Raw genomic sequence first — 27387 nt, 5'->3', positions numbered from 1 at the left:
ACTTAGAGTTTAGTTCTGGGACGGTGCAAAAATTATTATTTTATTACTTGAGGATAGAAGACAGGTTATCTAAATTTTCACAATAGATATTTATCAACATGTGCTTTAACTTAAAATTGGTTTTTAATTTCTTATATTTCTTTAACTTTTTAAAATTTGTCTTATATTCTTTAAGTCCCAGCATTTATTTATACATACTTTAAAAATAGGAGCTTAGATCTTTGACTTTTAAAAATAGCCTCTGTATAATAATAGCACCTTCATCAATACAGTTCTTTTAGTTTATAAGTTATTATCACATGTTATTTGATTCATACAATGTCCCTGACAGGTATGTTAGGCAGATGTTATTATCACCCTTTTTTAGTTGAAGTTTTTTAGTTTTACAGAGATTGAAACATGAGCCCAGGTCTTCAAACTCCAAATTCAGTGTTGCTGCTGATTTATGGTTTTATCTTAGTTGAAACTTCTAGACCCATTTTCTGTCCCAAAAGAATATCACCATCATCTGGAAGCTTATCATATATTTAACTCAACTGTGGTTAAAGGTCCTTCCTTGCCATTAATGAGATTTCATTGAAATTAAAGGATTTACTTCAGAAAAATGTAAATAAAAAGAGGGAAGAATGTACATTTAATGTTGACTTCTTTAAGAGCTACTTATACCTAAGATCAAATTACTATTCACTAAGTTTAAATCCTCTATGTTTTTATTTTCACATAGTACTCAAAGAAAGAGACAGTATCTTACAGTTGCACCATTTTTATTGCAAATATCTGAGTGATAAGCTGCTTTTGGCTGTGGTCTGAAATCGGGCCTGGCCTTTCTGTGCATGGTGTGAAATGTGTTGAATTGTGTATGTGCTTGGCTTCATGCACTAGGCTGTTAGTAACAGGCTGGTGTTGCAGAGGGAGGTGAACACCCTGGCAGCTCAGTCACAGCCACCACCACCACCTCCAAAATGGCCTGGAATGATCTCAAGTGAGCAGTTGAGCTTGGAACTGCACCAGGTGGAAAGGGAAATCGGGAAGAGAACCCGGGAACTGAGTTTGGTGAGTGTTGCGGTGGGAAAAGAGAGGGAAGGTAAAAGGAAAATGTCCGTCATGGAACTCATAGCTCTAGAGTTGTAGAATCACCCAGAACTGTAGAATCATCACCCCAAGGCACTCCAAGGAGTAATAAATGCTTAGAATAAGTCTCATGAAGATGGGCTTTCATCCTATTTTATCATTCCTCTCCTCATTCCCTTTTGATTTGACTGTGTTCTTTGTGTTGGGATTCTGCATTACAAAAAAACGTTTAGGGAAAACAAGGCAGGTACTTGGAAGTTACTACATTTCTGTTAAACATTACTGATTAAGGAAGCAGTGGGAGTGTGTTGTTTATGATTTTGCTGATATTGTCATGTTATATAAAGATGTACTACATGTTACCAAATAGCATTCTAGTTTTCATAGCCCTTGTTATTGATGATCTGGCTTTTCTTATGGGATACAGTCTACACACCCTTTCCTGTGGCATTATATCCATGGATGTGCTTAGGTTTTGCTTCATAGTGCACTAACGTCCATTTCAGTAAATTTTGAATCTTAGGGGATTGAACCAGTCCCCCAGGTTGCATGTAACTGACTTTGTTGTTGTATAGCTTTCACATTTTTTCTAAGCAAATAAATGGGGTAGTTTTTCTGTTTTCATTAAGTAGATTATAGATAGATTTTATATTTGGCTTGCTTTTTCTAAGTCCTCATTTATGTGAGATATTTCCATGTTAACTTGAGGCATTCTCCCCCTTATTGTTCAGCTTGGGTAGTGAACAAGTGGATTGTACTCTATTGTGTATGTCTCTCTTTTAGTCTGCCTGTTTCTTTAGTCATTTTACAAAACTATATGATTTCTGGATCATCAGTTTGTATTATCTCTGTTTGATCTCTCTTCCATTAGCACCATTAAATAAAGCTAATTGAATTTATTTCCTTCTCTTAAGGAGAACCAGTGTTCTCTGGATATGAAAAGCAAATTGAATACAAGTAAGCAAGCAGAAAATGGACAACCAGAACCACAAACTAAGGTTACAACTGAGGATCTTACATTGACATTCAGGTAAAGAAAGAGTCATTTGCATAGTCATATATTACACAGTCATGACAGAAATACCCTTAGAAATATGATTTGATTTTTAAAGTGTCATTGTTCTGTATACATTGAGAAAGAATATTTTCACATAAATTTAGGAGTTTAAAATTTTATTTTAGAACAGATCCAAAATTGAATTATCTGTTAAGACTGGTTACATTTCCTTCTTTCCCTTGCTTTTTAATTTATTTGAAAAACCAATGTTTACATTTTGATGTATACCTTTCTAGTCTTTTTTAAAAAGTGTGGGCATTTAGCCTCTTTCAAAACCCACCCACCATTCCATCTCCCTGGTTTTTAATTTGTTCTATCCATGTCATCTAATAATTCTTCTACAGGTTTGGAAGGATACCTGTCAGATATTGTGAACCACCCTGCAGTAAACGATATTAAAGTTAATTCTTTTTTTTTTTTAATTAATAAATCTTTATTGTTCAGATTATTATAGATGTTCCTCTTTTTTTCCCCCATAGCTCCCCTCCACCTGGTTCCCACCACACCCCATGCCCTTACCCCCTGCCATTATCCTCATCCATAGGTGTAAGATTTTTGTCCAGTCTCTTCCTGCACCCCCCACTCCTCTTTCCCCCCAAGAATTGTCAGTCCACTCCCTTTCTATGCCCCTGCTTCTATTATATTCACCAGTTTATTCTGACTTGATTTTTAGGTTCACTTGTTGATAGATATTTATTTGTTGTCACTTTGTTGTTCATAATTTTTATCTTTACCTTTTTCTTCTTCTTCCTCTTCTTAAAGAATATCCTTCAGCATTTTATATAATCCTGGTTTGGTGGTGATGAACTCCTTTAGCTTTTTCTTGTCTGTGAAGCTCTTTATCTGACCTTCAATCCTACATGATAGCTTTGCTGGGTAGACTCTACCCGTTAGAGTAATCTTGGTTGTAGGTTCTTGGTATTCATCACTTTGAATATTTCTTGCCACTCCCTTCTGGCCTGCATGGTTTCTGTTGAGAAATCAGCTGACAGTCGTATGGGTACTCCCTTGTAGGTAACTAACTGTTTTTCTCTTGCTGCTTTTAAGATTCTCTCTTTGTCTTTAGCCCTTGGCATTTTAATTATGATATGTCTTGGTGTGGTCCTCTTTGGATTCCTCTTATTTGGGGTTCTCTTCACTTCCTGGACTTGTAAATCTATTTCTTTCATCAGGTAGGGGAAATTTTCTGTCATGATTTCTTCTAATAGGCTTTCAGTATCTTGCTCTCTCTCTTCTTCTGGCACCCCGATAATTCAGATGTTGGTATGTTTGAAGTTGTCCCAGAGGCTCCTTACATTATCTTCATATTTTTGGATTCTTTTTTTGTTTTGCTTTTCCGTATGGGTGCTTTTTGCTTCTTCGTATTTCAAGTCTTTGACTTGATTCTAGTCTGCTGTTGGATCTCTGTATATTATTTTTAATTTCAGTTAGTGTATGTTTAATTTCTGACTAGTCCTTTTCCATTTTTTTGGCATTCTCATTAAGATCCTTGAAGGTCTCACTAATTTCCTCGGAGGTTCGTAGAAGAGTCTTGAGTAGCCTTATAACTGTGGTTTTGAACTCTATGTCCTCCATTAGATTGCTTTCCTCCATTTCTTTCATTTGTGACATGTTTCTTTGTCTCCGCATTTTTGGCTGACTGCGAGGACCCACTGTGTCTATAAGAAGAACTGCTGTGCTGGAGACACCCTTATGGGGTAGGACTTGCTTCAGTGGGGCTTTGGTGCTCACTGAGTCTGCTTCTTGAGTGTGTCCCTTATGGATGTGAGGAGTTGAAATCTGTTATCTGACCAGGGGTACCCTGGCTCCTGGATCTCCAAGTCGACCACTGTGTGAGTCCACCCAGCAGGAGCTACAGCGATATCAGCAGATTTCTCCTCTGTTTGGGGTTTGGAAGTTTTGGAGCTCTGTGACCCAGCTGCAGTTTCTTAGGTTAGGCTGCAAAAGGGCAGGCGGTTCCCTTGCCCTGCTGCGCACAGGTTGGGTGGGGATGTAAATTGAGTGGGGCGGGGTCTCAGAGAATCACCAGGGTGGAGCAAACAGCAATGGCTGTCATCAGCCGTCTCCGCAACTCCGCGTCTCTGCGTCTCGAGTCCCGCACCCCCACAGCAACAATGATTCCTGCGAGCAGCTCTGCAAGAAAGCCACCCTCGCTTTCTGACCCGCTGCAAGACAGTCCAGTTTCTCCCAGTAGGAGTCTGGGTCCCCAGAGTCTCGCCGTAAATGAGTTCAGTGCATTTGAGAGCCTGTATCCCCTTCCGATTGAAAAAAATCACGCACCCGGGTGCAGCCTCCTGGCGCGCGTCTTTGTACCTCTGTTCTTGGTGCCTCTGCACCTCCTACCTGGTCTCAGTGTGCTTTTTTCTTTCCTTCTAGTTGTAGAACTTCCACTCGGCCAGCTTTCCCGTGGTTCTGGATGATAGCTGCTTTGTCTTATAGTTGTAGTTTTAATGTTGTTGTGGAGGGCAGCACATACAGGTTTATACCTTATGCCGCCATCTTGGTTCTTCCTGAAGTTAATTCTTTGTGCATCTTTAAGTATTTCCTTAGAACATTTTGAGAGTGTTGATACATAGTCCTAAGTTGCCCTCCTGACAATGTATAACAGCTAGAAGCCCAGTGCACAAGTTTGTGCACCAGTGGGATCCCTCAGCCTGGATGGTGATCTGGGCTGAACAGGGCCGGCTGGCCAGGGGGAGGGACTGCGGGAGGTTGGCTGTGGGAGCGCACTGACCACCAGGGGGCAGCTCCTGCATTGAGCGTCTGCCTCCTGGTAGTCAGTGCATAGCAACTGGTCGAGGGGTTGACCGGTCATAATGGTCGCTTAGGCTTTTACATATATAGATAACTGCTAATGCCTTGTCGCTTTCACGCTTAGGGTTTGGCTATTTAAACCCATGCATTATTTTTCTTAAAGGCCATATTGTAAATATTTAAAATTATGTGTTTTATAGTCTCTGTCAAAACTGTCAATTCTGCCATTATAGTGTGAAAGCAGCCATAGACACTATGTAAACAAACAGGCAGGCTGTGTTCCAATGAAACTTTATTTACAAAAACTGGCAGCAGCTAGCCTTAGTTTAAGAACTTCTGTGCTAAAGCATGGATATAGAGCTGTAAATTAAAGTTTGAAAGCCATTCCTAGTCTTCATACTACTGAAAGAATGGTCCTGTTGATTTTATTCTACTAAATAATCATTTTATCTCCTATTTAAAAATTCCAACTCTTTCTCTTTTTTTTTAATGTTAACAGTGATGTGCCGAATGGGTCAGCCTTGACACAAGAGAATATCAGCCTCCTATCAAACAAGACCAGCTCTCTGAACCTATCAGAGGACCCTGAGGGAGGAGGAGACAACAATGACTCCCAGAGATCAGGAGTTACACCCAGTTCTGCTCCCTAAAATATGAGGAGTTCTGCTCCGAATCAGTTTGTAGGACGTAGGGTAGCAGAACGATAACTTCTAAACAACTTCTCTGAGAGTGGTCAGAGAAGTCCAGGGAAAGCACCGGAGGCAATGTGCACAAACACCACTACTAAAAACAAACCCTGCACATAGATCACATTAATGCATTTTTTAATTTAAAGAAAAAGAAAATTAGCAGTATCTGCAAGCAATTCAGATTAAATTTGTTTTTGTTCTGTGAATGAACTTTATTTTAATAACTTTGGACGCCTTGGATCCAGGGCTTTAAAAAAAAGAAGATATTATATATACACTCTGTTTGATTAATTGTATGATCTTAATGAAGTAGGTTTTTCTTGTATATTGGTATTATTACATACCCAGTGTATAATTCCTGCCTTGCAATCCTTTCCCACTCTCACAACCCCATAAATTAAAACAGACAAAAAGCACCAGCCTTTCTGAGAATCCTCTGGTGCTTGATAAACAAAAAGACAGTAACAGACCAGTTAGAAAATGTGCAGCAAACCAAGGTTTCTGAGAGCTGTCATTTGGAAGCCATGATTATCCTTTCCTCTCTGGGTCACTGCCTTCATGTGTTAAGTATGTTTCCTATGTTATTCAAACGTATTTTTGTTAAGGGGGGGTTTTATTTCTTGTTTTGTTTTTAACTTTTCAGAGATAATTGCCAGACAAGTTTTGAAGTCCTCGTGTCCATGTCATGGAACCCTTTCATTCTCTTAACGTAATCTGAAAGCAGAGCCAGTGTTCAGATTGTTGGTTAGATTTATATGGAGATTATTTTAAGAACGAACTCTAATTTATCAGCACTGGAAATACTTGGTTAGTGTATGACCTACTTTGAGCTGACGGTTGGAAATTTGGACCTGTGCTTTTCTAAATTGAACTTCGGATGAAATCAGAGAATGCTAAAAAACCAGCACAGCACCATCAACCATGTTTTAAAACTGCAACACTTGATTTCAAGTTAAAATGGACAGAGCCACATTATTTCACTGAATTCTTTTATTTTACCCTGAAAACCCAAAAATATAAAATAAAATCCCTAAATACTGGTGCCCCTGGCTTTCAGAGGTTTGCCTGGATCCTGGGAATAGTTTCTGAATTGATCAGTTGTTGCTGTTCAGAATCATTAGCACAAGTAGGTAGAAGTACCTACAGGTTAATTTCCAGAAACTTGGTTTTACAATACTGAAAAGATTCTTCATGAAAATGTTAAAAAGAATAAAGAAGAATTTGGTTAGTTCTGCTGCACATGTTCTGATGGCCCATGTCTGTACTGAACTATAAACCATGCTAGGTGGGGATTATTGGATATAGTCACTCTCCCCATCCCTCTGTTTGCCTGATTTTTTATAATTTCCCTTTCTGGATTATACTACTAAAACAGAAAGCACTGGTTATGTAATGTTACTGCATTGCTTTGGTTGGGTAAAAGCAAGAGTTTGTATTTTTCTTGTTTCTTATTTTCTTAACCCTTAACTCCTGCTGAGGTCATAACCTCAGTCTAAGCTCTGTGTCCATCATAATGTTAACTGAAAACAAATTGGGGGGAGGGAGGTAATTCAGTCCTGCCATTGCCTACCAGTAGGAGAGTCCAAACAGAACACTCTTTTGAGTAGCGATTATTTAATTTGCCCAGTCAAGGCACCGTGTTTATATACTATTTCACATTGAATTTGATTATGCCCTACAGACCTGGCTGGTCAAGGATTTGATATACACATATTGGCTTGGGATTCGAGCTTTCTTTTTTATTTAAATAAAAATTTATATATATTATATATATATACATATATACATAGCTATATCTGTATATATATTGGGTATGTTTTAAGGATTTTTTCGCATGAGCGCAGCTGTTGCGATAAAATGACTTGATTGGGAGGTAGAAGCACTGAATGAAGATGAGGCATTTTTTCATTTGAAATCCATATTCTTCTATTTTGTTAATATACTTGCTTTTGTGCTTTTTTTGTTTTGCTTAAAACCCTCTTATATTTATTCTTTAAGTGTTTATTGTTTTTTGGGAGAAGGAGAGAAACTGTGTGTCTGACAGAACCCCAATACTTTTCATTTTTCTATATAGACAACCATAAAAGGCAACATTCTTGGCCTGCAGCCTTCTGTGGGCAGAATTGGGCAGATCTTCTCCTTTGGACATGTTAACATGTTCAATTTGGAACTCAAAATGAAACTTGGGGATATTGATTTTATTAAAGTTCAGAATAAGTAAAATTCCATTGAGGTATCTATTACCATGCCTGATAGCTTCTGTTATTCTGTGTCCTTCAAATGCTCTCATTCTAGCTATCACCATTTTGATATTCCAAACTAGCCAGGAACAGGGATTAATTTATACAGTGTTCCTTTTATGAATAAAACCAGGAAAGCCACTGTTTTGAATTGATTTAAAATAGTTTTTCACATTTTAAGGTATATTTATTTGTGGGGGGGGGGGGTAGGAAGATCTCTTAAATTGTAGCCTTAATTCTCACTGTACCTCTCTAAGGTCCCACACTCGTGAGGCAAGCTGGCTGCATGGAAAGGCAGGGGAGTAGTATATTGTCCATGTGCCTGTAGCCCACCTCCTGGATATTCTTAAAGCTTTCCTAGTGCTCACAAGCAGTGTTAGGATAAAGCCTCAAAATTTGGGGTTCTTTTTTCCTTTTTTCTGATTTACTTTATGATATATGAGCCTGTAAGAGAAAGTGGCAAAAGTGCTTGACTGTTTAACTGCCTATTTTGGTCAAAAATCTGTGAAAGGCATTGATTTTTCTAGCTTCTAAAATTTATGCCATTAGAAACAAGATATTAAACCTGTCAGATAGGAAATAAGTTTTTATGCTTTCTACTTATTAAAATATTAATTTCTTCTGAAAATGACTACTTGCTTTCACTGAATTCAAAATCAAGATTTGGACTTCTTAGATTGGAACAATTCTGAGAGGGCCAAGGTGGGAATAATAAGCACTGTGTTCACTCCTGTTCAAATAAGACCAGAATTTTATAGCTAGAAATATAAAAGTACTTTGACTTATTCTTTTTTTAAGGGGTTTCTGGAAAAGTGTAGAAGTACTGAAAATAAGAGATATGGATTCAGTTTCTTGACTTATATGTAGCTCTTTTGCCTTACTGATAGATACTATCACAATGTAAGTCCAGTAGCTTGCCCTGTCTTGGCTATTTTACAGAGGCTAACGTGACCAAAGATCCATTCCTTGTTACTTTTCTAATCAAAAGTTAGTTATAGCAGAGGTTTCTACTAACATTATTCAAATGACAAGACACTATTTTTAATGCCAGCTACAAATATTCAGCTACTCAGAATGTACACAATTTATCTGGTACAGCATTAATGTGGCTGAGTCACTTCTCCCATCCGTTCCCCTTCCCTTCGCCTCACTGTTCCCATGTATTTATCCTTTTGCTTTTTCTAAAAGACATAAAATTGGTATGATTCTTATTTGCTATCTTGAATGTATAACTTCATCAGACCTTCAGAGTTGAAGCTCAAAGTTGTTTTTCTCTTTTATTTTCTGGCCCTTTTCTATCTTGCAAATTCCCCTTGATTTACCCACTGCCCTCCCCAATCTGCAACAGTGACAGTTTGCTGCCTCAAAACAGAGCATTCAAATGAATTCGCTTAGCCAATAACTTCTGTGAAGTTGCCTTTTCTAATGGTGTTATTACTCAGTGATGCACAAATGTGGTATTTGCCCTACTGGTAGGCAAACAAAGGTCTGGTTCAGAATGGTAACCTGCTGGGGTGTTTTTGTTTTTCTTTTTTTTCTTTTTTTAAAGGAGAGCCAAAGACTTGTGCTTTACTCTGTTTTGGTTTGGGAAAAATAGTAGCCATTTTGATTGTGTAACCTTTAAGTATTTGTGAGTTGATTGTACTGTGTAAGTAGATTTATCTAAAGTTAACTGATAAAGTTAGCTGGCCTTATAAAATGTAAAAGTAATGAAAATTCATCAGTTTCTCTTTCATCAGGGAATATCTTTAATAATATTATGTGTAAATGGTCCCTTCCCTTCTTTTTGAGACTGTTTTGTCATGATAGCATCTTGTGTGTTTTTGTTTTTTAACTTGTGCCTAAAGAACAGTCTCCTATCACTATGGTTAAGTCATGGGCTGGTGAGACATAATTAACTATGGGTTGTATATGTCAGATTATCACATTCCAAGAAAAATAGGTTCTTTTCACTAAAGAGTATGTGGTGGCTATTTCATGTATATAAATGGTGATGGGTGGAGGTCTTACCATCCTTCTTCCACTTTGTTTTTGCTCATTTTAAAGGATTGAGTAAAGGTTTCATACATAAAATCTATCTGTAAAAAACACCTGTAATGATTTATATATCATTAAAAGCAAAGGCCCGGTTACTTTTTAGGAAAAATTAACCTGCCTGGAAATTGCAGTGCTTGCTTAGATTTTTACCTTATTAGAGTCCAACTTTGTTTATTTTTTATTTGATGTTACATTATTATAGTGTTCTCTTCCCAAAAAAATCGGCCTGTCCTTTTAGAGAAAAATTAGAGCTCTTAAACTAAAACAGTCACTCAACATTCAGGATTGGACAAGCAAGCAGTCTGCTGCTGTCGTCATTTTACCCCTGTGCCTGTTTGCAGGTCCACATTCTCCCTACCTTGGGCAGCTGTGAGTTTTATATTTATTTGTTGTTTTAGCTCAGCTTTATGAAATGTTCCTGCTGAAATGACTTATTGGGAGTTGTAGGTGGGTTGCAGTTAATATATATATTTTAATTCTTCATTTAACCTTTCTGAGTCACTTGAAAAAGCTGTTTTTGTCAAAAGGTACTATTAATTATAGTAAATTCCAACTTAAGATTTGTTTTTTAAGATTGTTTTGACTGCTAAAGATACTTCACATGTATTAGAGTATAATTGAGAAGTAATACTAGTCATGTTAAGAACAGGAAACTGCCACCACCAGGAAGAAGTAACACCTTCTACTAATTGGGTGGATTTTCAATACTGCACTGAACCAGCTGGGTAAAGAGCCTTTTGAAATCCTATTGTGATATAGGTACTTACCTACCACTGGAATCCTTGTTTTCAGAGCCTCTGAACTTTCAGACAAACACTGAATTTCCCCTAAACTTTATTCCTGAGCAAAACATCCCTAGGGTAATAACCTTTATTTTCACAAGAAAATAGGCACAATAACCCAAGAGAGAGAACTTAAACCTCAAGACAGTATTGTGTACAAAAATGTATATTTAGAAAAACAAAATCCTGTGGAGTTAGTATATTATATATGACATAAGGTGAGTTATTTTCTTGTATTGAGGTCTCACTGTTTCTGGTTGTTTGGGGTTTTTGTTTTGTTTTGTTTTTTGTTTAATTCTAAGTAGACAGAGCTCACAAGTCTTTGGCATCCATTCCAGGTTGTACACTCAGAGAGTCATCTTATAACTGGAAACTATCAGGTAGCCCCTTACTCCACCCCAGCTGGTACATGAAAGGATGTAGAAAAGGATGGAAAAAAACTATTGGGTGAATAATTGGTTTTCTGGTTGTTTTGTTTTGCCTGATTTTAAAAAATCACTTCTTGTTATCATATCTGAACCACCCTGTAAAATATTCCTCAAATTTGAAGGCAGTTTAAACTTGTTTATTATTTTTACATCCTCTGTTCAACTAATACACAGCCCTGGGGACTACTTTTAACAGGTGTATTGGCTAAGTTTTCATTGTCCCCTTTCTCCTTCTCTTCCCACCTTCTGGGAATGAAAGAAAGTAGGGGGGGGGGATTTTTTTCCCCATTTTATTCATTGATGCATGGGCCTCATTATCTTACTTTATGATGAATCTGTGACTTTTTGAAACAAGAACAGTGGAAAAGTAGATTAAGATAATGGACAAAACCTTTAACCCATTTAAACATTTTCCAGTTGTGAGATTCCTCTTCCTGTGTGTGGTCTCTTCCTTGTCACCCCAGCTGCCCTGTTCCTCTGACTATGGTCAATTTGGTCTTTCGGCTCATACCAGTCTCCCCGAGACATTCTGCAGTCATTATCACCTTTTTGGGTGGATTTTATTTTGTTTTATTTTGTTTTTGTTTTTAAAATAACTTTTTAACATTGATGCATACTTGCTTGGGATAGAGCTTGTGTAATTTACCAATCGTATTGATTGTATGTGATTGTGCCCTACAGAGGTATATTTAACAAGACAAAATAATCTAGGTCAATAAAGGAGCCCATGAGATTTGAGTCAGATTATGAATGATTTCATGAAATCACAGTTTTGCATAGTGAAATTTAAATTTCCTGTTAAAAATCATTGCTAGACTAAATACTTTTTTAAAAATCTTGTATTGCTATTCTTATATTCCTATTTTTTCCTTGCCTCTGCTCCCTATTCTTTCTTGCCTGCCTCCACCACCTGTTCAGAAATAAAAGTACTGAGCCTTAAAGTCACAGCTGATTTTTAAATTGCTGAAGTTCATGAAATTTTACTTTTTCCAAGTATTTCCAACTTAAAAAGAAGAAGTGAAAACAGATGGACAATGGGTTGTAATTGCACAGGGTGTGAATAATTTCTTAGCATTTGGCAAACTAAAGTCTTATTTGAAGACTTTGTTTCCTGGAAGTCCTTTTGGAATAAGGAAAAGAACCCCGTTTGAAATGAACCATTTTCCTCTCTTTAAATCTGTTTAGAGTTCCAATTTTTTATCAAGTGAAGTGGAAAAACATAGTAGTAGGAAGGTATTTGGGGCAGCAGAACTTGGGGTGCAAGTAAGGATGTGTTCTGCTTGTCGCAGGCTTTGGAAAGATTAGGGCCATCTTTTTCAATTTAGTATTATTTGTGTGCATGTTGCTTATATCAAAGATGCCACATTTTGTTAAAATGCTATTTCCTTCCTTTATTACCTTGGAAACTGACTCAGCCTCATGTTGCTTCTAATTAGTGTTTAGGGCTCCCATGAGTTGCAGATAAAAGGATCATTTTAACAAGTAGAAGGAGGTGATTCACCTTTTGGTTTGTAAATATTTGAAAGTGTCTACAAGGTCTTTATCTGCTTTCTGTCAGCATTTATATTAAATGATAAATTAATGAGAAACTGTAGTCTGTGTTGTAAATGAGTCTGTGTCAACTTATTCTAATCATGGGATTAATTCCTTACATCTTTTTTTTCTTTTTTAGGTTAAAAATAGAGCAGTAGATCATGCACACAAGCAAACACATATTTGTAGTAACCAGTTTTGCAGAGAGATCACAGGAGTTAGTCCAACCTTAAATATACTGCTGCCCAGATTCCTTCATTCATTACACAGGGATTGCACACGAGGAATAAGGTAATGTTCTCGGAGCTTAGGGCCAGTCAGTGTTCCATGAGACCTCATGACTCACAGCTAAGTCCTGGCTTTGATGGCTTCTCCTAACCCAGGACCTTCTGTATGGTTAAGCAACATGGACCTGCTCTGGATACCTTCTTGGTACAGTTTTTATCTTTCCATTCTTACTGACGTCTTCTAATTGTCCTGAAACCCCCACCCATTAGTCATTCCTTGCAATTAGAGGATAAATGTAGGTTTATTTTTTCTTAGAGATCATGGTTAAATACGAGAAAAAGAGAAGGGAGGGAACTAGTCCAGCTTCAAAGACACTTAAGAGATGTTGGAATCAATTGCAACACTTTGTTTGGATTCTGATTCCAACAAACAAAATGTACAAAGGCATTTATGATTGGGAAAGTGAGTTGATTAACTATTGGATATTAGATAATATCAGGGAATGACATTTTTGTTGAGTGTGATAATAGCAACATGGTTTTCTTCAGTCTAGCCTTGCCCTTGCTACCCTCAAACTGACTGGGCCTTTTGTTATTCTGACAACATGCTAGGGACCTGATGAACTCCTGGACCTAGGGCATGGCTCGGCTTCCTCCGCAGCTCACAGCTTGGGCTGGCCCCTATCTCTAGCCGCGAGCAGTTCAAGGGTTTGCCTCCAGCCCATTCCCTGTGGAGCTGACCTGTAGCCACCCAAGAGGTGATTCCTGGAGTTCGAGCATCCTGTGCCCAGGTAGCATCTGCTGGTGTTCAGTATTGGCCATTTGGGAAGGGCCTGAAACCAGCTGTGAGTCCTGATGGGATAGAAACTGCCCTCCCACTTCCATTCCTAGACCCTCCTTTCTGCCTCACCCCTCAAACGGACTTGGTCAAGTTGGCCAGAGCAGCCCTGGCAGAGGCAGGAAACGCACCAGTCACAGAAAACACGGTGGGCTTTAATGTGAGTTTCTTCCTATTGCTGCTGGGCAACCTGTCTTACCCACCCCCTATCTCCAGGGATTTCTCCCACCATCTCTGCTCTGTGCTCTGCCTTCTGCCTGTCTCTCTGTTTCTCTTCACCACCTACAACTTGCTGGACTAAATCAGAAGCAATGACGTAGACTCCATGCAACTGTCTAGAATACCCTTGCCCAGTGTTGCTGCTGTTCATACAAGGCATCACCTCCCCTGAATCAGTAGCATTTTTACTTTGCTTGATAACTTTCCACTTGGGAGGCATTTAAAGTATCTTCCTATTAATAAGTCAGAACTACTCCGAACCAGGGTTTCTTCAAACACAAATATTTATTGAGTATCAGGTACACTGAAGACCCAGTGGTATTGGCACGGAACATGTTCAATAAATATTTGTTTTGATGTGGTTTCCCTGAAACCAAAACTGCACTTTCTAACGGTTGTGAGAATTGGGACAGATCCCTGTGATGTGCTTTGAGAGGCTCCCCTGAAAGTTGCCCAGGTGGTAATGCAGGGCTTAGTGTGATAAACTTTATTTCCCCTTAATTAGTGTCATAACTGCCTGGTCTACTGGAAACCCCAGTGAGGTGGAGGCGACTGTGGTGTGGGTGCCAGATGTTTTGCCGAATTTCCGTGGAAGAGTTCAGCTGGGAGTTACTCAGTAACCACAGCGGGAGGGAGCCCTGCTCCTCTGTTTGTTCCTGCCAAGGTCTTTCTCTCGAGTCCAAAGAAAAGAACAGAACAGCCTGGATGTGAGGCAATGGCCAGGACCCACTCAATTACCTGCTCGCAGGACTTACCGCTGAGACTGGAGGCAGGGCAAGGGGAAGAGGGATATTTTTTACTTTATTGCTACCCTAAAAGAAAGGGGGTGATTGAATGCTCCCTGGTTCCTCAGACCCCAAACACAGCAACGCAGAGGGTTCCTATGTGCTCCTTCAGATCTTGTTTCCACTCAGAATAGAGACAAACTGGGCCACACAGAAGTGAGGTATCCTCTTCCAAAACTAGTATTTACCTGAGAAAAGTCCTTAAGGCTGCCTCCACTTCCAGAAATAGCTATAAGAGCCCATGAAGAATTTGATTTAAATATGCAGTTATTAAAACACTTTCCAGAATACTGATGACACTGTGGAGACGGAGAGACAGGCAGGCAGACCCAGGTTAGTCTGCCCTGCATACGAGCTTTTTATTTTTCCCTTTCCTCATCAAACTAGCCTAGGATGAACCAAGAGGAAAGGGGTTTGGGTCATCAAAATCTAGATAGAGGCAAGGACGCTGTGTGCAATGAGAAGGCTGGTGTGAAAACCTCATTTGGAACAGGCACCGGAGACAGGCATTTTCTTACGTTTATTGAGGTGGCATTGGTTAATAGGATCATATAGGTTTCAGGTATGGATTTCTGTGCTACAGGTTTTGTATATCGCACTGTGTGCTCACCAATCAAGACAAATGTTTTCTAACAAAATGTGGGTAACCAAAGGAAAAGGTGGCAGTGCCTGCGTTCGTTTCTGGGCCCTGGGTTTTGAGGGAAACGTGGGCAAACTTGGTAAAGACTAGCCAGAGGAGAACCAGATGGTGACGTGTTGTAACCTGGCCCCAGGAGAACAATGGGACTAAGGTTTCACCTGGACCGTTTCTCCTCGGCTGTCCCGTAGGAGCATGAGACCTGTGAGACAGGCAGACAGGGTTTGAATCTCAGCTGCATAGGTTGGGGCCTAGTTCTTAAGCCTGGTGAACAGCGGGGCATAGTAGTGGCTTCCTGACAAGAGGATGATCAAGCAAATGCCTGTAAAACACTTAGCAAGGATCCTGATATATGGTAAGTGGGATTTTAAAAAAAGTGTGTGTATGTGCTTATTATCTGTTTCACTCACTAGAACATTTGCTACATGAGGGCAGTGACTATGTTGAATGTATCATTCTATTCCTGGTGTCTAGAACAGTCCTTGACACAAAGGTGTTCCTTAAATGTTACCTTAATTAATCAAATCAGATCAAATGGCACTTGAGTTGTCAGACGGTGGGTTCCCCTTTAACATTGTGTTCCACCCGGAAGCGAGTCATTAATGATGGTAAAGGAAAATCACACAACAGCATTTCTGTAGTATTTGACAGTGTCAGCTGGCTTCTTCACTTCCTGTGCACTTCATCCTCTAATGGGGGTCTTCTAGGAGGACAGCAATTTAGCAGCTAAGCTTGATGATGAATAAATACTTCAAAGTCCTGAGGGCATCTAGCCTGAACGTGGGAGGCAGAGGTTGGAGGGCTGTGGGGACATTTTAGCACATTTGCAGCAACATCTCACCTCCCAGAACTTAATTCTGTGGCCCCACTGAACTGTAGGGGAGGCTGGAAGTAGAGTTTAGCTGTGTTCCCTGGAGAAAGTGTAACTGTATTAACTTGGTAACAATAGACCGTTGGATGATCTGTAATCCTTCAAAATCCCTGAGAGGTGGTTACTCTGTCCCCATAGAGAAACTTAAAATCTCTGACTCTCTGAGAGGTTGAGAGATCAGACAGCTAGGGATTACATGGCAAGGCCAGGGCTCGCTCAGGCGTCCTGGGATTTTCCCGTCACCTGGGGCATTAGAAATTCCAGACAGTACCAGTCATTTCGGTGAGGCTGACTTGCTCATGATTTTATCTGGGCTTAGCACATCAGTACAGGCCTTGAACTTGAATATTTTTGATACATTTATTAACATACTGTGGTTATTCTTCAGAATTCAGCCCTATTCACTCCAACTGTCTTCTTTGATCTTACCAGAATTTATTATTTTTTTAAATATATTTTATTAATTTTTCACAGAGAGGAAGGGAGAGAGACAGAGAGTTAGAAACATCCATGAGAGAGAAACATCGATCAGCTGCCTCCTGCACACCCCCTACTGGGGATGTGCCCGCAACCAAGGTACATGCCCTTGACCGGAATCGAACCTGGGACTCTTCAGTCCACAGGCCGACGCTCTAGCCACTGAGCCAAACTGGTCAGGGCTGATCTTACCAGAATTTAATAAAAAGTCTTGTTATATTATTTTTATTATTGAAAAGTACTTTATTCAATAATAAAGGCAATACAACAAAATTTTGTATAATTTTATAGCATTCTGTGATAACTGGATTTTTTTAATTGATTTTTGAGAGACAGAGAGATACATCAACGTGAGAGAGAAACATTGATCGATTGCCTTCCATATGCACCCTGACCTGGGATCAAACCCGCAACCTTTTGGTGTTGGGGACTGATGCTCTAACCAACTGAGCCACCCGGCCAGGGGGTAACTAGGTTCTTTTCTATATAAACATATATATGTACAGTAGGTGTTGAAAGTGGTGCCTATTATTATGATATTCAAAGATTTAAAGAACTTGACCTAAGCTAATGTAAAGATGGAATATCCTATACTACTAAACGTTTTTGCCAGCTCAGGCACACCTGAACACCTGCTTTCCACCTGCAGACACTGACGTGGGCTTCTCAGTCTCCTTTTCTCCTGTTTCCAAGATCAGGCAGCTAGTGATTACACGTCAGTTAAGATGCTTCGACTTCCTCTTTGGTGCCGCCCCAGAACTCCCCTGCCCCCAACCCTCTGTAAGATACAACATGACATCCTTCTTGCTCACAAAGTCAAGACCTTTTGAACTTCGACATGTTCAAAAACAGGAAAGGAAGGTTCACAGCGACGCCTTACTCCCACCCCGTCTGTCTGTCCACCCCTCACCCTACCGTTCCCCACTTTGCTGTGTAAAAGGTAACACAGCACCACTCGATTATCCCGGAGACGTTTCATGTCAGTACACTGAGGACCCTCACCCTTGTGACAGCCGCATAGTTTTCCAGTGTGCGATGAACCTTGGTTTATCCCAGTCGCTGTTACAATTGGTCATCTCATTCATACCCACACAGATAGCTCTGTAGGAGACATTTCCTGAAGTGGGATTTCCCGCTCAAAGGGTAAATTCATTTGTAATGTTGGTATTGCTAAATTTCCCTTCAAAGGGTTACATGGCACTCTGTACTCCCACCAGGGAGCCCTTTGCTACGACCCTTTATAAAAGGTAACCTCCCCACTGGCCCCCATCACTGTCTAACCCCTGGCTCTGTTGTATTTTTCTCTATGGCCTTTATCAATACCTGACTGATATGGTATGTATTTATTTAGTATGTACTGATTTTTTTTTTTTAAGTCTCACCCAAGGATATTTTCCCATTGATTTTCAGAGAGAGAGAAAGAGAGAAATATGGATGTGAAAAAATATATCGATTGGTTGCCTCCTGCACACGCCCTGACGAGGGCCCAGGCCAGGAGGAGCTTGCAACCGAGGTATGTGCCCTGGACTGGAATCGAACCCAGGACCCTTTGGTCCGCAGGCCAACACTCTATCCACTAAGCCAAACCGGCCAAGGTGTATATACTGATTCTTTTTTTTCTTTTTTCTTTCTTTCTTTTTTTTTTTTTTTTTTTTACATTTTCTACAGTAAGCCTTTATTAATTAATGAGAAGTATATACTGATTCTTTATGTTATTGCTGCTTGTCTTCCCCAGTTGGAGTCCCCTGCCCGAGGACAGAGCCCAATGGCACAGGTAGCACTCTTGTGTTCATAGGACCTAAGACGCGAAGCTTTTCAATTGTCTTTCACCTGGAGTGACAAGGAGCCCCTAAGCATGAGGGGGTAAGGACAGTTCCTAATAACTGCCCACACTTCACGGGAGTCCTCATGGTGTCCTGGGTCTACGTCAATACGGCTTCAGTCCAGACAGAGATTTCTGTCTAGTGAGGAGAGGACGCTAGAGTTCCTCTGACTGTCCCAGCGTCCAGGAGTCCTCAGTCACAGACGACGCGTCTCGTGAACTCTGCTGCAGCAATCCTAGGGAGACTTGTTTCGGGCTGTTCACTGGGAGGAAGAGAATGATATAAACGGGCCCTTCATCTCGGCTGATTTGAATTTATTTAGTTTCCCCAATAACTAAACTAAGCAAAAATGACCATACGCACCAACCGTAATGTGGTTTGTTTGCTTCTAGAGTGTTTCAGCCGTTGTGTGTGTTTGTATCTGCCCCACACTCTGTCCCCTGAGTCCCCCGTAGGATTGTGTGCAGTACCTCCCAACCAGCTCAGCTGCCTTAAGCACGTCCTGGTGTGCACCCCGAGGCCCCTGCGCTGGTCCCCCTCCCGTCACTTCAGGGCTAACGGGAAGGTTCCATCTGTGGGCCACAGGTGTAACCACGTGTGTCCTGGTCTGGGTCACGGGTGTGTTGGTTTAGAAGCCGGAAGGTAGCACCTTGTTCCAGAATATTCCTCCTCTCTCTGCCCTAATGACACACTATGGACTCTCCCTTTCTCTCTCTCCCTAAAGAAACCTAGAAAGAGAGGGTATCACACTGAGCAGGTAGAAGTCTAGAAGTTTCTAGACATTCAACTTGACTAGTTCTAGTCACCTATTTTCTACTCCCGGTTTGGTTCCCTGGGGAAAAAATCCTGCAAAGTTGTCCTCAGCCAGGCATTTTCGGACCAAGTTTGAATTTGTGAACCTTCTTTTTCTGTTCTGTAAAGATGAAGAAGAGAGTGAGAACGTATGGATGAGAGAGGTGGGCCTTGCTTTCCCTGGACCGGACTGAACTTTAAAACTTCTCTAGTAAGTAAACAACACTGGGCCCCACACTTTGCTTAACCCTGGAAGCTGGTCATCAGCCTCTGACCTCAGTCCTCCTCTCCTCACCAGCCCCTCCCCCACCCTGGCCTCTGGAACCTCAGCTTTAGAGGAAAGAGCCAGTTTTCAGAGGGATCGCCTCGGCCACACTACCTCCACCTGCCCAGCCTGTGGAAGATTAGCGACCATGTTTTCCAGTGGGATAGGAACTGCTGGAAGAAGGTAAGAGGGGCAAGCTTGGCCTTCGCAGGCTCTTGAGGGTTTCCTGACCTCTGAAGGATCCACAAAGATGGTCTCCATACCTTGGAGAAGACCAGGCCCTCTCCCAGGTGGTTACAATCAAAGACGGCTTGTTTGCAGGACATCACTCCAAGTGCCCTCCCTCCGCCCCCTCTTGGGGTAAGGCCTTTCCCTAAGCCACACCTTGGGTTCTTAGCCCAAGAAGCCAAGGGGCCTCTTCCTTCCCTTGAAGGCGCTGTGTCAGTCCCAGTCCTCACAGCAGTCCCGAGACCCTCGAGGGGAACTCCGGGCCCGCCGTGCCTCTACAATCCTGCGAGTTTAATCTGTGAGGATCTCCTAACTCCCTTTTGGTTCTTCCTTCTGCTTGGATGCCCCTCTCCGAGATTTCGGTGACCTTTGACGAAAGGGCCCCAGCCCTTTCTCTCCTCCCTCCACACCACACACATTCCCTCCCTGATCTGGTTGCTGGAGGAAGCCAGGCTTGAGGCTGTGGCTCAACCATCTGGGTTTTCCCTTGTGTTTAACAGAGCTCCCAGGGCCTCCTCAACCTCCACTTGGGTTTGCAAATGTCGTGGAGGGGCAAAATGGGGAACAGAAGCAACAAGAGGGAAGATGAATGGCAAGATCCTCTTTCTGCTCCCCCCTCACCTCCCTTCCCTCCCTCAGCGCCTCCACTCCTCTCCCATTCTGGGCCTCAGATTACACCTACGGAGTTGGCCTCAGATCACACACAAGCATGCACCCCTCAGCGGCCCCCAGCTTCCCACCAGCCCCGGCTTGCCCAGTAGACCTCCCTAACACATCTTTCCTGCCCTGCCAGCTGTCTTTTCTGAGAAGACCTGGTACCACATAGAGACTCTCTTTTCCAGACCCAGGGACTCAAGCCTGCCAGAGGAAGCCCTGGCCCAGCCAGTCTTATTGATAAAACACAAGAGAGCTCATCTCTGGGTTTGCTTACTTGGATGTCCCAATTCTAATCTGCCAATCTTGTGATCTCGTTTTTTAAAAAAATTAGTCTCATTTACCTTTAGTGAACCCATATTGGAAGTTATTAAGAATCCCAGGCAACAGACAATTATGAGGCCTGAACTAAGGTAATGAGAGAGCAAGGAGAAGAATTAATCGAATCTAGGTCTGACTAAATGAGGAGGGTGGGAGGGAGGAATCAGGGTGACCCCCAGGTTTCGGGATTGGATCACAGGGTGTGCAAGGGTCCCATCTGCTGAGTTGGAGGACACAGAAGAAGAAGCAAGGGTGTGATCGCATTTCATTAAGGAATATGTAGGGCACCCAAGTGGGGTTATCCAGCACACACGGGCTGGAGATACGGATATGGGAGTCTTTAGCACGTAGAGTGCCCTTGCCCACTCATTCCTTCTTATCCCTCATGTGTTAGTGAAGTCTCTCTGCTGTATCAGTGAAAATCCTTCCACTCCTTTTCCATCCAGGTTAAATTCCCAACACAGCTCTGTAAGTGGCTCCCACTGCTACCCTCCCTCTTCCTTGGGCACCAACGTTTCCTGCCTATTTTTCTTTTCTTTTTTTAAAATATATTTCTTTATTGATTTCAGAGAGGAAGGGAGAAGGAGAGATAGAAGCATCAATGATGAGAGAGAATCATTGATTGGCTGCCTCCTGCATGCCCCCCAATGGGGACCGAGCCTGCAACCCAGGCATGTGCCCTTGGCCGGAATCGAACCTGGGACCCTTAAGTCCGAAAGGCTGATGCTCTATCCACTGAGCCAAGCCGTCTAGGGCCTGCCTATTTTTCATGCGTGCACAACCCATCTCACCACTGGAAGCTCAGCATTCTTTATTTTTAATAACCATCAGTTGCGTCAGTAGTTGATTCATATTTCAACATGAACTATCCACTTGTAGGGAATCCAGGACTGGACTTGTCCTGGGCCCTTGTATTTTACAAAGTCCAAGGTCCAACGGGTGGTTTGGCATCCTATGCTTTACTGGGGCACGTCTGTGATGGGCAGTGGGATAGGGGGTCATCCAGCCTAGCTTAACTCAGCTTTCTGTCTCCCTGTAGGAGTGTGTGTCTTCTCTCCTTGCTGCTCCTTGGTCTCTGGGGCTTTGTGACCTGTCACTGGAGCCCTGTGGAGGACATCTGCACAGCCAAGCCGAGGGACATCCCTGTGAATCCCATGTGCATTTACCGTACCCCAGAGAAGAAGGCCCCTGAGGAGGAGGGCTCAGACCAGAAGATCCCCGAGGCCACCAACCGGAGGGTCTGGGAACTGTCCAAGGCCAATTCCCGCTTTGCCACTGCCTTCTATCAGCATCTGGCGGACTCCAAGAATAAAAATGACAACATTTTCCTGTCACCCCTGAGTATCTCCACAGCTTTTGCTATGACCAAGCTGGGAGCCTGTGATAACACCCTCAAGGAGCTAATGGAGGTACAATCCAGGGCCCTTCTGCCCAGCTTCTTACTGTCTTGATCTAGAGCCCTTTGGAGGATTTAGGTGGTATCCCAGTCTCTCTGTGTTTCTAGCCCTTTGGAGGATTTAGGTGGTATCCCAGTCTCTCTGTGTTTCTTCTTCCTTTTATCCTTCCTATCTTTATTCTTCTTTCATCCATGCGTTCGTTTAGAAAACAGGAGCTGAGCATTTACGCTGCCAGGCACTGTACCTGAAGGAGCTCATAACTGAGGTGGCTCTTGGTCAGGGACCAACAGCACCATGCTCACCACCCAACCCACCACCATTTTCTTTTGGCTTCTACAGGTTTTTAAGTTTGATACCATCTCCGAGAAAACATCGGACCAGATCCACTTCTTCTTTGCCAAACTGAACTGCCGACTCTATCGGAAAGCCAACAAATCCTCTGAGTTGGTATCAGCCAATCGCCTCTTTGGAGACAAATCCCTTACTTTCAATGAAACCTACCAGGACATCAGTGAGGTGGTATATGGAGCCAAGCTCCAGCCCCTGGACTTCAAGGTGAGTTACACATGTTATGCCTGACCTCAGAGTTCTTCCTCTCCACTAAGGGATTGAGATAGAGAAGCAGGATCCAAGTTAACACTGCTATGCTAGTTAGGGGCAGGTGGAGGGGCACTGTAAGTCACAACCCCTGGGACACTTACTCTTGCCTGAAACCTGAGAAGTCAGTGGTGTCTATGGATTGTAGTGGAAGCTCTAAAAAAGTAGTACAAGTAATAAATTCTTCATTTCCTCTACCAAGTTCACATATATACCCAAAGCTATCCTGGAGATGCCAGTCCTACCAGAGACCTTATTTAATTCAATGTTTTAAAGTTACCATGGTCAAAATTGGCATGTGGTGCATGTTATGTTCTCCTCTTGGAGGTTCATGAAGCACCAGAGGTATTAAGCGTCTGAGAAGTCCTGCGGTCAAAAAGTCTATCGACTTTAATTCAAACAGCATTTCTTAGACATTTTTGACCATATGAATATCCCTCCTGCCCCACCCACTTCCCTCATCACTCATTAGCTTCCCAAAGAACATGTTTTGGAAACCTGGACTCTTGTGAGTTCATGGCACTGTACTAGATATGTGAGGTTTCCCCAATCTGGGTTAGAGTGATGGATGGCTTAACCACATGCTGGGAAAGGACAGAAGGATGAAGGATAAAATAAAATGCTGCCTGGGGAAATGAAGAAGATGGTTGAATAGCACAGGTGGGTAGGTTTGTTTCCTGTTCTCCTTAGGAAAATCCAGAGCCATCCAGAGTGACCATCAACCAGTGGATATCCAATAAGACCGAAGGACGTATCACTGACGTCATTCCCCAGGATGCTATTAACGAGCTCACTGTCCTGGTTCTGGTCAACACCATTTACTTCAAGGTAAGTGACCTTGGTAAACTGACCTCAGACTTGCAGAGGCCCTGTGATTTGATGGTGCCGAGGGCCTTATCTTTCCCAGAGAGTCAGAAATTCTGAAGATTGTTCCAAATTAATAACGTTTAGGGAGGAGGAGGGGGTGTGGGTGGTGGGAATAAACAGCTTCCTGACAGAGTCAGGAGGGTCACCTGTTGAAGGTGGGTAGAATTGTGGCACATTTGCCCATCCTGGGTTGTGCTCCATATGTATTCCCCCTCCTCCACAGGGGTTTAGCCCAGGGGTTTAGCCAGTCAACTGCTGTGGCCAACCACTCCGTTGCCTGGGGTATCCTTCTCTCTAAGAGTAAAGTAGGTTGCATTTCCACAGGGTCTATTGCCCTTGACTGTTTCGGGAACACTTTGCCATTAATTAGCCCTCCTGGTCCTCCTAACATCACAAATGTGACCTTGGACTGCTCATTCAGGTTACTTAGTATAAATCCAGACTCTGTAATGTCAACTGCATGAACTTGGCCTCACTACCTGTGACATTTCTCTGTCCCAATTTCTGCATCTGTAAAATGCTGGTAATGATGTACCATAACTGCATAACTGAGGGGACTAAGTTGATGCATGTAAAATGCTTGGAGCAGTGCCCTCCACACTGTTGAACATTGAACTCCCTACAAATACTAGTGATCACCAGCTCCAAATGTTACAGATGAAGGCCCACTGCTCAGAGTTAAGTTAAATGACTTGTCCCCAAATCAAAGAACCAGAAGATAACAGGGATGGTCATGTGGATACACTTCAGAGTGTCTTGTATCTCCTCCCTCTGACTAGGAAGTTGGCCAGGACACACCCTCTGCCTGGCAGGGCTTCTGGATAACCCCCTGGGGTTATTTTGTGTGTGTGTGTGTGTGTGTGTGTGTGTGTGTGTGTCCTGTATTCACCCGGCAGAGCCCCGCATTTTGGATAATGCCTTGGAGAAAGAGGCTGGTGGGAGAAAGAAAGCAATTCGATTTAAACTCAAGGAGAGACTTGTGAAGAGGCCAGTAGGTTTTTCTTGGTTTTAGTTTTTACTTTTTTTGTTATAAAATCAAATAGACAATCATTGCTAAAAATCTGGGAAATATACAGAAAGCTCACAGAAAGAAAACACTCTGACATAGTCATCATTCATCTGGTTGTTTTTCCTAATAATTATATGCACAAGTTAACATAACAAAATGCGCATATGCGCATGTCAGTATCCTCCGGGTGTTCTTGCTTTGTGATTCTTCCACCTGGCGTCTTCTTCCAGGGCCTTTGGAAGTCGAAGTTCAGCTCTCAGAACACAAAGTTAGATCTTTTCTACAAGGCCGATGGGCAGTCGTGCTCGGCATCCATGATGTTCCAGGAGGGCAAGTTCCGCTATCGGCGCGTGGCAGAAGGCACCCAGGTGCTCGAGTTGCCTTTCAAGGGTGATGACATCACCATGGTGCTCATCCTGCCCCAGCCTGAGAAGAGCCTGGCCAAGGTGGAGCAGGAGCTCAGCCCGGAGGTGCTGCAGGAGTGGCTGGATGAGCTGGCGGAGACAATGCTAGTGGTCCACATGCCCCGCTTCCGCATCGAGGACAGCTTCAGTGTGAAGGAGAAGCTGCAGGACATGGGCCTTGTGGACCTGTTCAGTCCGGAGAAATCCAAGCTCCCGGGTTAGTGGAGAAAAGACTACTCCTTCCTCTGCCCCCAAGGGGGTCTGACCAAAGGTGGAAGAGTGGGAGAGAGAGTAGAAAAGAGAACAGGTGCGACACCTGGGTCTAATCCAGTTCTACTGTGAACGCAGGGAACTCCCTTTTCCTCTCCAGGCCTCAGCTTTTTCTTCTGGAAAAGGGCGAGGTAGCTCTTGGTTCTCTGCCGGCCCAGCTGGCACGGGAACCCTTTGAGTCTGTCACTGATAGAGGAGATGAGACCCGGTAGAGAAGAACTTGAAAAGGCATCAAATTCAGAGCAGAGATAGATCTGATGAAGAGCTGGGGACATCTGGGTCCCACAACATGGGGGTAGCTGACATCTGGTAGCCCTTTACCTGCTATTCCAAAGGGCTCATGTGTTTCCCTCAAGGTCACTTGGACAGACACAGCCAAACCTTTCAGCTTACATAGTTAGGTAACTGGATTGACCTTTAATGGCCTATCTTTAAACTAGGTCTGAAAACCAATCCCTCTCTCAAAAATGTTGCCAGACTGGAAAGAGAGACATTCCTACCAGATGGAGTGAGTTTTTCTTTAAGAACAGAGTCCCTGCTCCCTTACCCCCACTTACCCCACCAAGGACTGAAGCATGAGACTCAATGCAGAGAGCCAGGCTGAGAAGCCCTGCGTATGTACTTACTGTTTCCATGCATGGCATTTTGAGGGTGTCATTAAGTGAGGGTCCAGAATGGCTTCCTATTTTTCAAAAAAGCCCCAAAGGGCCTCTTAATGAATCTGGATTCCTTTCTCCCATGTCACAGAGCCTTCTCTGGTCTTCCTTGTAGGTATTGTGGCCGGAGGCCGGGACGACCTCTTCGTCTCAGACGCATTCCATAAGGCATTTCTTGAGGTGAGTACACCTCCCTTTGCTCTCTCTTCTTTTTTATTCCCATGCTGCTTTATTATTCGTTCATCAGTATCTCCTGTGATTTGTAACTCTGGAGTTCTTGTTTCACTGGCTGTCCTAGTATAGCTAGCAGATGCTTGAACTGCCCCCTCCTTGGGAGGCCAGCTACAACACAGCCCTGCCCTGAAGCCCTGGGGTCTCATTGTTCCCACCTCCCTTCCTGTGTCTCTCCTGAAGCAGGTGAAACAGGGACACAAACATTAAGGGAAAGGAGCCAGCAGAGGACTATCATGAAGAGGCACAGTTTTAGTGATATTCTGGGTCCCCAAGTACAATTTTCCAAAGGCATCTCCCTCTAGACTGGTGGCACTTCTGCTTATCAGCAAATTCAGATACCATTGTTTCAGTCTATTACTCCAAGCCATCTCCTCCAGACAGAGGGTCCTCCTCTTTTCATAGGCCCTGGGTCCTGAGTGGCTGCTTGGGGTACTTATATCTGGGAGCCTGATGCTCCAAGAGTGAAACTATTTCAACGGTAGAGCTCTGATCTTGAGTCAAAATTTCTTTTAGCATCGAGTACAACATAATCCCCTTGAAATACCACGTACCATGTGCCAGCCAGGAATGTGATATCCTTGTCTCCATTCAGATTTCTGGTTCAGCAATTATCTGAGGATCCAGCCAAAAGCTTGGATGAATCCAAATGCCTACATCAATATTCACTGGGTGGAAGAATGAGGAACAGTGGGGTTCCGTTAGGCACTGACCCAAAGGCACTTCCCACCTGATGGCAGATAGCGCTTGGAGTGGCTGTGTGTATGCGTGAGGTCTCTGCAGCTAATGCAGCAGTTTGTTTCCTGTTTGACCTGCAGGTGAATGAGGAAGGCAGTGAAGCAGCAGCTAGTACCGCCATCATGATGGCTGGCCGTTCGCTGAACCCCATCAAGGTGACCTTCAAGGCCAACAGGCCCTTCCTGGTTCTCATAAGGGAAGCTGCTCTGAACACTATCATCTTCATGGGCAGAGTAGCCAACCCTTGTGCGAACTAGAGGGTTCTCATTCCTTGCACCTCCTCCTATTTGGTTTGTGAACAGAGGTAAAAATAAACACAATTACTCCCATCTCACTAGTATGAATGGACATTGCCACCTGAAATAAAGACAAGGAAGGGAGAAACTGCTAGACATGCTATTGGGCATTTGGTAAAATGATGATTTTTACTTGCTACCAGTGAACACATCTGGGTAAAGGAAGTGAAGGATATGTGACTGCATCATCCCTA

The 27387-nt window shown here is 42.7% G+C and overlaps 2 protein-coding genes across 6 annotated transcripts in view; both read left to right on the top strand.

The window, feature by feature from the left end:
* Positions 1-12647, top strand: part of RC3H1 (ring finger and CCCH-type domains 1) — a 63091-nt gene extending 50444 nt beyond the window's left edge. For 3 of the 5 annotated variants that reach the window (XM_070396865.1, XM_070396863.1, XM_070396864.1), the window contains exons 18-20: positions 883-1053; positions 1986-2101; positions 5382-12647. In XM_070396865.1, the coding sequence (XP_070252966.1) occupies positions 883-1053; positions 1986-2101; positions 5382-5532 (438 nt within the window). In that variant the 3' untranslated portion in view covers positions 5533-12647. The remainder of the gene's footprint in view (positions 1-882; positions 1054-1985; positions 2102-5381) is intronic. The other 2 variants (XM_070396866.1, XM_070396867.1) reach the window with 2 other exon arrangements.
* A 5752-nt stretch (positions 12648-18399) lies between these two features.
* Positions 18400-27226, top strand: SERPINC1 (serpin family C member 1). The gene is made up of 9 exons (XM_070396937.1): positions 18400-18508; positions 19390-19471; positions 19559-19708; positions 21768-22137; positions 22465-22680; positions 23413-23550; positions 24829-25219; positions 26044-26108; positions 26978-27226. Exons 3-9 carry the CDS (start codon positions 19674-19676, stop codon positions 27152-27154), a joined length of 1392 nt encoding a protein of 463 aa, XP_070253038.1. The 5' UTR covers positions 18400-18508; positions 19390-19471; positions 19559-19673; the 3' UTR covers positions 27155-27226.
* Positions 27227-27387: the final 161 nt, after the last annotated feature.

The sequence above is a fragment of the Myotis yumanensis genome, unplaced genomic scaffold (genome assembly GCF_028538775.1).
Source record: "Myotis yumanensis isolate MYYU_CA2020_CCGP unplaced genomic scaffold, mMyoYum1.0.hap1 SCAF_17, whole genome shotgun sequence".
Taxonomy (NCBI): Eukaryota; Metazoa; Chordata; class Mammalia; order Chiroptera; family Vespertilionidae; genus Myotis; species Myotis yumanensis.
The sequence above is the reverse complement of the archived record's forward strand: the minus strand, read 5'-3'. Positions and strand labels throughout refer to the sequence as shown.

Coding starts and splice junctions, on each gene's coding strand:
- SERPINC1 (XM_070396937.1), top strand. CDS start 19,674: ATGTTTTCCAGTGGGATAGGAACTGCTGGAAGAAG. Junction 25,220..26,043: donor GGAGAAATCCAAGCTCCCGG/GTTAGTGGAGAA, acceptor TCTTCCTTGTAG/GTATTGTGGCCGGAGGCCGG. Junction 26,109..26,977: donor TCCATAAGGCATTTCTTGAG/GTGAGTACACCT, acceptor TTTGACCTGCAG/GTGAATGAGGAAGGCAGTGA.